At 47.5% G+C, this 10711-nt stretch overlaps 1 protein-coding gene across 1 annotated transcript; it reads right to left on the minus strand.

The window, feature by feature from the left end:
- Positions 1-5833: 5833 nt before the first annotated feature.
- On the minus strand, positions 5834-9937 carry LOC132433649 (tubulin alpha-1B chain). Its single transcript, XM_060024713.1, has 4 exons — positions 9710-9937; positions 7872-8094; positions 7581-7729; positions 5834-6998 (listed from the first exon to the last, which is right to left on the minus strand). The coding sequence occupies exons 1-4, from the start codon at positions 9710-9712 to the stop codon at positions 6018-6020; spliced, it is 1356 nt and encodes a 451-aa protein (XP_059880696.1). The 5' UTR covers positions 9713-9937; the 3' UTR covers positions 5834-6017.
- Positions 9938-10711: the final 774 nt, after the last annotated feature.

Consider the following 10711-nt stretch of genomic DNA (forward strand, 5'->3'; position numbering starts at 1 on the left):
CTATAAACCTTCTTCCTTATCTCTGATGGAAATTGGACTAATTCCTAGAAATAGACCAGCAACTTTGGAATTGCCCTCTTGTCTAGGTTGCCAGGGAAGCCAGAAAACCAGAGGTTCCCATTAGGCAAGGCCTCTCTGGGTCTGAGAACTTTTGTTGTTTTTGTTGTTGGCAGGGGTGAGGGAAAGGGTTTAAGAAACATGTTTTGAGAGATTCTGTTCCTTTGTTCCTACCTATCTCTGACTTCTCCAAAAATACTTGAGAAAATAGTCATAATTAAAGATTGGCTTGAGACACCAGGAAAATTTGGGAAATCTTAGACTCTGGGAATCTTAGAAGGATACTAGAAGTCTTCAGTTCTGCCTGTTTGTCCTTCATGACGTGGATGGCGCTGTGGTCCATTGTTGGGCCTAGCTAATTGTTACAAAGTGAGCTGCAACGTTCTTCCTCATCCTTTACTGTGCTTTCTGGGTTTTAAGGAATGAGTCTGCTGCCATTTCTGGACAACAGCTCTTCATGGGTTTCTCTTGTAATCTAAACATCCTCATTTCTCTGAGTTGCTTTACCCAGTACCCCTTGCCATTCTACTTACCCCTTGGAGGAAACTCGCTTGTCTGTCCATATCCTTCTTGAGGTGCCCAGAACCGGGTAACAATTTGCATAGTAGGGTGACCAGTGAAGAGGATAGTGGGAACGCTCACTTGCCTAGCTTTACACAGTGTTGTATAGAAGGAATGTCTAAGGTGACATCAGCCTGTTCTGGCAGCTGGGTCACACCTTCCCTCATGGCACACATGCATTTGATCAATGTGAGCCAGTAGCAGTTCCTGCATGCTAGTACCATGAGACATTAGAGCTGAGACCTTAAAGCTGGGCCAGAGACAGGCTGAAGAACTTTTTTTAAAAAATATTTATTTGGCTGCCCTGGGTCTAGGTTGCGTCTTGTGGGATCTTTGTTGAAGCATGTGGGGTCTTTTAGTTGCGGCACACAAACTCTTATTTGTGGCATGTGGGATCTACTTCTCTGACCAGGGATCAAACCCGGGCCCCCTGCATTGGGAGCATGCTGTCTTAGCCACTGGACCACCAGGGAAGTCCCTGAAGGATATTATTTATGAAGAATCTTTAGAACAGAACAGCAGCTTTCCCTTCTACCTCCATTTGATATCACTGTCCACCCTATAGTGTCTTCCTGAGGCATCTTAAATCTTTGGGTCTGGGGAAAAAAGGAAGGTAGCATAGGGACAGTCACCTCTAGCCTTCAGAGTTAAAAGTATGAATCTGCTTTTGCTCAAAATTAATTCTTAGACTATGAAAATATATAATCGAGAATCTGACCTAGTCTTACCTAGCCTTCAAGGCCTTGAATAGGAGACACTTGGGTTTTCATCATCAAAGGAAGAGAGTATGAGTTAACTGGGCAAAAGTGGTGGGATCAGTTACGGTTGTAAAAGGTATTATAGGCAGAGAGAAGAGAAGAGTGTTCGAGGGCCCCAGGAATGAGGTGATGGGCTTAATTCCATCACTGCTGGACACAGTAACATACAGCAGGCTGTCAGTTGGGAGATGGGTTGGTCAGTTGAGGGATGGATGGGTGGGGTAGGGTATTTATTTTGGCAGAGAGGAAGAAGCTGGCCCCTGAAACACAGTGATATCAGTATCTACATGATGATGTCCACATCATCAGGTGGTTATTAATTTTGTATCAGTATTGAGTTCAGTTTGATCTGGCAACATGCTCCTCCATTATTACATGTTGACCCCAAGGCCATATTTTTAAACTCATTCCACCCTGGGAAGCACCCTAGAGGCAGGAGCTGAAGTCAAGAGCTCCAGCAGTGTGGGGATTCCTGTGGCTGACTGATTCACAGTGACCTAGCAGGAGGCTCAGCTGCCTCCAGGAATGGACAGAACAAAAAAGTGACAAGCCCTTGAATGCCAGGAATGCCAGGTCAGTCACTTCCTGTTTGTGGTGTATCTTTTAGGCTCAGCTCCAAAGTGACAGGGAGAGCAGAGTTCACAAATCTGAGCTTGACTTTTCTGGGCAGAGAACTCCTTGTCGGTGGTGCCATCTGCAGGGCATTAAGGAATTTGCCAGGAATTTGATGGGACTGGGAGGGGAAAATGGCATCTCTCTCCTCCCTCCCTCAAACTCTTAATCTGAGCATGTCCCTAAATCATAGCCCTGGTCCTCCACAGGGCTAAAAGACCCCTATTTCTTGTGACTTTTTGGCAGGCAATATTTAAGGAACCTGGTCCTACAAGGTAGGACCAGGGCTGTGGTATCACTTCCCTTCTTCCCCGCCAACTGAATCTGTCCTCTGTAAAAAAACGAAGTGGGCTCCTCCCATTTTAAGGTCACCTCAGTGAGGTTGAGAATGGTGGGTTGTGAAGGCACTTAAGCATTATATTATGGTGTTAAAATTTTGTAAAATGTGGACTTCCCTGGTGGCACAGTGGTTAAGAATCTGCCTGCCAGTGCAGGCGACATGGGTTCGAGCCCTGGTCTGGGAAGATCCCACATGCCGTAGAGCAACTAAGCCTGTGCACCACACCTACTGAGCCTGTGCTCTAGAGCCTGCGAGCCACAACTACTGAGCCTGCATGCCACAACTACTGAAGCCCACGCGCCTAGAGCCTGTGCTCCGCAACGAGAAGCCACCGCAATAAGCAGCCCGCGTACCACAACGAAGAGCAGCCCCTGCTCGACACAACTAGAGAAAGCCCACACGTAGCTATGAAGACCCAATGCAACCAAAAATAAATAATTATAAGTTAATTAAAAAAACTTTTTAAATGTGGGTGGGTGTAAATTGAAGGTGTTGATGTTGTTAAGGTTAATAATCTTTATTATCAGTATCATCACCCTCACCACCTCTAAGTAAATCCTTCTTGGGCTTTATTTCTATTTCTTTTCTAAATAAATGGTTCATTCTTCCTTGGCAGTAGCTCTGGTGTCCTGCTGAGCAGAGCTGTCAGGTCCTGAGGTACCCCTGCCCCTCACTTCCCAAGCTTGGACACACAACTCTAAGCTTACAAGTCCTTCCAGACTTGATTGCCCTATTTGCCACCCCTCAACTCCCCACACACCAGGAGAAAGACAGGATGGAACTCTATAGTGCAAAAGGGGAAATAGGCCCAGAAGGTTCAGAGAGCCTGACTAGTGACAGAACAAGGAATCAAGTGTCTCAGTCAATCTGTTTCCAAGGCCTCTCTACCCTGAGGCTCAATTTCTCAGAGGGTGCTAAAAGACTTGGGCCTGGAAAGAAAGTGAATGTGTTTTACAAAACCCCAGTTTGCTGTTTATATTAAAGAGAGCAATAAAGAATCTGGCTTGAGTGAAATAAATAATCATTATTTATTTTTACTTCCATTACTCTGTGAGCCCTAAACCTCACCAGGCACTGCGGTTGCTGCTGGGGCGACTCCCAATCCCCCCACCAAAGGAATGCTTGATGGCATTTCCTGGGTGCCTCAGCATTTCAATATAACCATTTCCCACCCCCATGTCCCACACTTAGTATCTCATATTACCAAAGGCTTTGACTACTAGTACCTGCTAGTTATCATCTTGACCTATAAGATTGGGAACAGAGGGGACAGAGGGAAATACTGAATTTGAGCAGCAAGTCAAATCAACAACCAAATAACTAGGGTATAAAGGGGACTGGATAGTTTCGGAGTGTAGGTAGGTGTCTGTTCTAAAAAACAAGCAAAGACACTGAAATTGGAGTTTGAATTGTAGAAAATGGAAAATCCCTTCCCTCTATAGGTTTCCTCTCTTTTAAAAAAATGAAATATTTCAAGCATACAGGAAAAAAGGATAATATAATTGGTATTCTATTTGATAGAAACATTAACCCTTAGGGTTTTGTATATAACTCCCATTGATCCTTGCCTCCTATCATTGTGTAGTTTCCTCCCACACTGAACAGGACTGACATGTGTTACAAATAGGATATCGTAGAAATGAGTGTGACTTTCGAGGTCAGGTCATAAGACTTTGTGGTATTCAACTTACCTTCTCTTAGCTCACTCTGGGGGAACACTGCTCCCATGTCATGAGGACACTCAAGCAGTCCTATGGAGAGGTCCACGTGGTGAACTAAGGCGACCTGCCAACAACCAGCACCAACTTGCCCGGCATGTGAACCAAACCTCCAGCTCCAATCAAGCATTCAGATAACTGTACCCTCAGTCAACATCTTTACTGAAACCTTACGAGAAATCCTGAGTCACGACCATCCAGCTAAGCTGCTCCTGAATTCCTGACCCTCAGCAACTGCATGAGGTTTTATATATAGTTTTTTCTTTTTTAAACATACATTAAGCCACAAGGTTTTGGGGCAATAGATAACGGCATTGAAAACACCTATGTACCTACCACCCAAGCAGTCATAACAAAGAAATAAAAATAAAACATTAGATATAGTTGAAACCCTGGCTTCTTCTCTATCCTGCCCCTGCCTTGCGCCTCAGAACTCCTAAAAAAAAAAAAGCACCATGGCACACTGGATACCTAGTGTGTGCTTTTCCTGAAAAGCTCTTCTCTGTAATTTCATTTCCCAGGCTCCAGCCTAGTTATCTTTCCTTCTTGTATTGCAGAAAAGAACAGAACGACTTCCCAAAGGTTCTCTAGTCATCTCTCAAGATGGTCTGAGAGTTTAACAACAACTCAAAATCCTAACCGCATTTGGTCACTAATTCCGTTAGGATTTCCCTCAGTGCTTTAAAGCCCTGGGATCTGCCGTATCTGGCTATATGGGTGTTGCTGTGCCACCCAACTGAGCTTTCTCTCTGAAATGTCCATAGACTGATTTTTTCAGTTGAGGACAGCTATTTTTAAGTCCATAGGATTTATGGACTAGGGAAAAAACTGATAAAATTTTGGTCTTCTCTACTCTTAAACCAAAACATCAATGTCTTCAGACCTTAATAATCCCTGTGCTTCCTGAATTTGAAATGTACATCTTCTTGGAGGCAAATGAGATGCAGAGGATTTAACCTATCTCTATAGTCAACGTTAGATGTAGCCAAACTATATACTGGAAAGAATGTAAACTATGCCAAGTGCTATAATTTGTAAACTTTTATCCTAACCTTTGCAAATGTTGCCATTTCATCCCTTGTAAAGCCCCCACTCAGCCGCTTTCCCACACGTGCACATAGCTTACTCCCTTCTTTCTACACTAGGATTTTTGATCACCAGCATTCTGATCCTGCAACTTTTCTTCTCCCATCCTCCCTACAGGCGGGAAACAGCTTTTACATCTTCCTGCTCAAATATTCTCCAGCCTGATGTTTACCTGTTCAAGGGTCACTAAGATTTTTTTGTTCCACTGATAGGTTAGCAGGCCTCTTTAAACAGCAGTATTTGTAGCATATTAAAAATTACTTCCCATACCTAACTTGTAATTACCCAGTAACTTCAAGATCTAGATTAGCAAAACCACTCTCATCTGAATTTACATCTTCCCAAGTCCCCTGACCTGGATTTCAACACTGGTTGATCCAAGAGTGGATGTATGTGTAAGTGATTCACTGTGCTATACACCTGAAACACAACATTGTAAATAAACTATACTCCAATAAAAATTTTTTTAAAAATTAGGTGTACATCTGAAAACAAAGAATCTTGGTTAAGGTGGTTAAGATGAAGTTAACAGACCAGTTTCAGAATCCAGCTCTTCTGTTTTTCCAGACCAATGTGCTCCTTCCCCCCATAGAGATTTCTAGAGTGAAATCCTTGATATTAACCACCCTGTTGCAGAGACTTTCAGGTGTAGCAGTGGTAGCACATCTTGAATTGGAGAAACCAATTTAGAAGAACAGAACTTTCTTTCTTAAAGCCTTTACTTTTCACACATGACAGAAAAATCTTACAGGTACACATGGAAAAGCAATACATGATCACAGCTGAAAGTTAAGACAATCTAGTCAGAAAGCTTTTACTCCCGTCAGCTAATGCTGAAGCTGAAGTTCTGCATATGACATGCTGCAGGGCTGAAAGCAACGGTAATTAGTATTCCTCTCCTTCTTCCTCTCCCTCTCCTTCAACAGAATCCACACCAACCTCCTCATAATCCTTCTCAAGGGCAGCCATGTCCTCACGGGCCTCAGAAAACTCTCCTTCCTCCATGCCCTCACCCACGTACCAGTGAACAAAGGCACGCTTGGCATACATCAGGTCAAACTTATGGTCCAGGCGAGCCCAGGCCTCAGCGATGGCTGTGGTGTTGCTCAGCATGCACACAGCTCGCTGTACTTTGGCCAGGTCTCCACCAGGTACCACAGTGGGAGGCTGGTAATTAATGCCAACCTTGAAGCCAGTGGGGCACCAGTCCACAAACTGGATGCTGCGCTTGGTCTTGATGGTGGCAATGGCAGCATTGACATCTTTGGGAACCACATCGCCACGGTACAACAGGCAGCAAGCCATGTATTTACCATGGCGAGGGTCGCATTTCACCATCTGGTTGGCTGGCTCAAAGCAAGCATTGGTGATCTCTGCTACAGAAAGCTGTTCATGGTAGGCTTTCTCAGCAGAGATGACAGGGGCATATGTGGCCAGAGGGAAGTGGATGCGGGGATAGGGCACCAAGTTGGTCTGGAATTCTGTCAGATCAACATTCAGGGCTCCATCAAATCGCAGGGAAGCGGTGATGGAGGACACAATCTGGCTAATAAGGCGGTTAAGATTTGTGTAGGTTGGGCGCTCAATATCGAGGTTTCTACGACAGATGTCATAGATGGCCTCATTGTCTACCATGAAGGCACAATCAGAGTGCTCCAGGGTGGTGTGGGTGGTGAGGATGGAGTTGTAGGGCTCAACTACAGCTGTGGAAACCTGAGGGGCTGGGTAAATGGAGAACTCCAGCTTGGACTTCTTGCCATAATCGACAGAGAGACGTTCCATCAGCAGGGAGGTGAACCCGGAACCAGTTCCCCCGCCAAAGCTGTGGAAAACCAAGAAGCCCTGAAGACCTGTGCACTGGTCAGCCTGTTACAAAAGAAGAATAGAAAAAACAGTTATTGCTCTTTGTGATACCCTCACAGTAATCATAGTAAGTATTTTGACTTTTCATATTAACTCCAAAGACAGGTTGTATTCTGACAAGAAACACTTTTTTAAAAATGCAGACCTTCCTTAAATTACTCAGCATTTCTTTATTAAAATATCTCCATTAATGTTTATAAAATGACATCAATAGTTCATATTTTGGGCTTCCCTGGTGGCGCAGTGGTTGAGAGTCCGCCTGCCGAGGCAGGGGACATGGGTTCGTGCCCCGGTCCGGGAAGATCCCACATGCCGCGGAGCGGCTGGGCCCGTGAGCCATGGCCGCTGAGCCTGCGCGTCCGGAGCCTGTGCTCCGCAATGGGAGAGGCCACACAGCAGTGAGAGGCCCGCGTACCACAAAAAAAAAAAAAAAAAAAGTTCATATTTTAATTGAACTTAAAAAAAAACTTTAAAGGATTAACCTCACTCTTTCTTACATTTCAATTCTGTATTTGAAAAAAAGAGCACACTTCAAATATCTCCCTTAGATTCATTAATTTACTTTATTCTTGAGAATAAACGTACCAATTTCCGAATTCGGTCCAAGACGAGGTCAATGATCTCCTTGCCAATGGTGTAGTGACCTCGGGCATAGTTATTGGCAGCATCTTCCTTGCCTGTGATGAGCTGCTCAGGGTGGAAGAGCTGGCGGTAGGTGCCAGTGCGAACTTCATCTGGAAAAGGAAAATGAAGCAGCCACCCATCACTAACAACCTGCACAAGTCTGCTCGACCCCAGGGCATCAAAGGAGCCCCCAGGACACACCTTCTGTCCCAGACCCCCAAGATCTCATTGGGGTTACTGAGGTTAACTCACCAATGACCGTGGGTTCCAGGTCTACAAACACTGCCCTGGGCACATGTTTGCCAGCGCCTGTCTCACTGAAGAAGGTGTTGAAGGAGTCATCTCCTCCCCCAATAGTCTTGTCACTTGGCATTTGGCCATCAGGCTGGATGCCGTGTTCCAGGCAGTAGAGCTCCCAGCAGGCATTGCCGATCTGGACACCAGCCTGGCCAACGTGGATGGAGATGCACTCACGCTGTGAGAGGGAGAAAAAAGAAACATTAAAAACCAATTTGTGGGGCTTCCCTGGTGGCGCAGTGGTTGAGAGTCCGCCTGCGATGCAGGGTACACGGGTTCGTATCCTGGTCCGGGAAGATCCCACATGCCGCGGAGCGGCTGGGCCCGTGAGCCATGGCCACTGACCCTGCGTGTCCGGAGCCTGTGCTCCGCAACGGGAGAGGCCACAACAGTGAGATCAGCGTACCGCACAAAACAAAACAAAACCCAATTAGTGGTGACTGTGAAGCAGAACAAAATGTTTATGGAAACAATCTTACAAATTTCCTTTCAAAACGAATTACAGTGTAATGCTTTTTTTCTTAATCTAGGGGAGAAGGACTATACTTTTTATCTCCATTAGTTTTAATTAATTTCCTCTTCCCCTCTAAATGGGGAAGGCCTCTTTCCAGACCAAGAACAGACCTTAGTCATTGCTTCCTCCTTTGGAGGATCAAGATACGGAGGAGGTCATCCATCTAGCGCTCAGGCCCCAGAATCCCATTTTAGAGTAGGTGGCCAGATTTCTGGGCAGCTCCCAACACGGGAAGCACGTGGCCAGAAGAGTGCAGAGGAAATGTCTGGCTGCAGAGACGAGGGGTGGGGCTCTGCGGCAAAGGATGAATGAGCAATTCCGGGTGCGCGCGCCCGCGCCCTCCCCCCCTCCCCGCCGCGGTTCCTGGAGCCGCGCAGCTGCAGAGCCTCTCAACAGCCACGTCTGCAGAGGCGCAGCCATGCCCAACCATCCTCCGCTTCCCGTAGGCATTGAGTTCCGTCCAGCACCTCCACATGTGTCAGGACGCAGCAGGGGATTATCGGCGGCCCAGATCTGGACCAAGATCCGATTTCCGTTCCCTCAAAACCCCTCACCGCTACCACCTGCTCCCACACGCATTCCTAACACAGCAGAGGGCAGGGAGGGACAGATGGCCTCTACAGGCTGTTGGGAGCTAGCTGCCCTAATACACTGGCGTAGCGCAGTACACCGATAAGGAGTCCTTCTCCACATTCATCTTACTGATTTTATTTTTTAAAAGAAAGAACTCTGGGTAACAGGAGACACGCCCTCCAGCCATAGACCTGCAGCGCGCGTGCGCACTGCAGTGGCGGGCTCCCGTCCACTCCCTGGCGGGAAGGTAACGGTCGCGCGTGCGCTTTTGTGTCCAGCTCCTTCCCGCCTCCGCTTTTCGTGCTGAGGAGGAAGTGAGGGCGGGGAGAGCCGCGCGCGCGCTCGCCAAAGGCTGGGGGGAAGAGGGGGATGGGAACGCGCGGGAAAAGAATGCAGTCTTCAGGGCACCACGCCCAGGAGTTAAGGGGTAAATGAGAGCCCCAACCACGGTGAAGGAGAGCTAGTGTCCCACCATCCCCTTCCAGAGTCCCATAAAAAAAGGCGGTGAGCTCCCTCCGTTCCCTCTTCCCGGGCCCCACCCGTTCTCCACAAACGGGATCTATCTACTCTAATCCTCGGCCCTCGCCTTGCTCTTCGCCCTCCAAATGAACAGCGGTGGCGCCAGCCCTCTCTAGCTAGAGGCCCTCCGCGCTCCCCCGGGCTCGCTTTTCCCCGTTTTCCCGAGCGAGGCCGGCGGTCCACTCACCATGGTGGCTACGGGTCAGCAGGCGCAGGCAACAGGAGTAGACACCGGGTCCCGGTTACCGTCCTCGACAAGCTAAGAGTCGAGGTAAGTAACGCACTGAAGTGGGGGCGGTGCGGGAGCCACTTAAGTAACGGCCCGGGGAGGGGCTGGCGGGCACAGGCGGTGCCATGGCCGCAGGCCCCTCCCCTGGTCCGGCATACCCACTCGGCTCCCGGCTCGGCCGCCGCAGAGGCGGGCTCCTGGCCCCGAGCCCTTCCCCGCGCCGGGCGTGCGGGGCGGGGTCCGCCGCGCCTGCGGGCCGTGAGCTCCGGTGCTGCAGTCTTTGGCGCATGACCGCCAGGGCCGGGGCGGGGGCGGGGGTGGGGGTGGGGATGGGGGATGGGGCGCAGGTTCGGAAGAAACCAACATGGGAATGGGGGCTCGATTGCTTTAATTTGGACGAATCCTAAGATTGAAGAAGTCCACACAGTTTTAAAGATGAAGCACCATGAAATGGAGAAACTTCTGGTCCAGATAGCTCAGCTGGTTATTTTCACGTTGTCACCATTTGTCAATGAATTTTGTTTTTCTCTTCCCAGTTCCTTTAAAGGCAGTACAGAAAGCATTTACCTGATAATGTGGAGGAGCAAGGTTTAGAAAAAATAGTTCTATTTGGTTTACTTGTTATTTAAACTAAAGCTACCAAACAGTATTTCAGTCATTCAAAGGGTAAGCACCTAAGCACTGAACATCTAAGCTGTTAAAAGGGTAGGGTAGGCCCCATTTTTAGACCTAAACCAACCAACTTTATGAAACAGCTCTAGGGTCTTTTAGAAAGAGAGATTTAAAGACGCATTTCAAATTTGGTAGCTGAATTGAAGGAGTAAGGACAGAAACTTGGGGAGGGAGGAAACTGTTTGATCCTGAAGGATATTTAGGAAGTAGGGATTCCTTGTGCTATTTAGAGTTTTGTAAAACGTTTTTAAATTGAAGCATAATTGACAATGTTACATTACTTTCAAG

This window comes from Delphinus delphis, chromosome 11, assembly GCF_949987515.2.
Source record: "Delphinus delphis chromosome 11, mDelDel1.2, whole genome shotgun sequence".
Taxonomy (NCBI): domain Eukaryota; kingdom Metazoa; phylum Chordata; class Mammalia; order Artiodactyla; family Delphinidae; genus Delphinus; species Delphinus delphis.

Excerpts from the sequence above, each read along its gene's own strand:
- LOC132433649 (XM_060024713.1), bottom strand. Across the intron at positions 7,730-7,871 it reads CCTGGAACCCACGGTCATTG|ATGAAGTTCGCACTGGCACC; the intron begins GTGAGTTAACCT and ends TTCCTTTTCCAG. Across the intron at positions 6,999-7,580 it reads TGGACCGAATTCGGAAATTG|GCTGACCAGTGCACAGGTCT; the intron begins GTACGTTTATTC and ends CTTTTGTAACAG.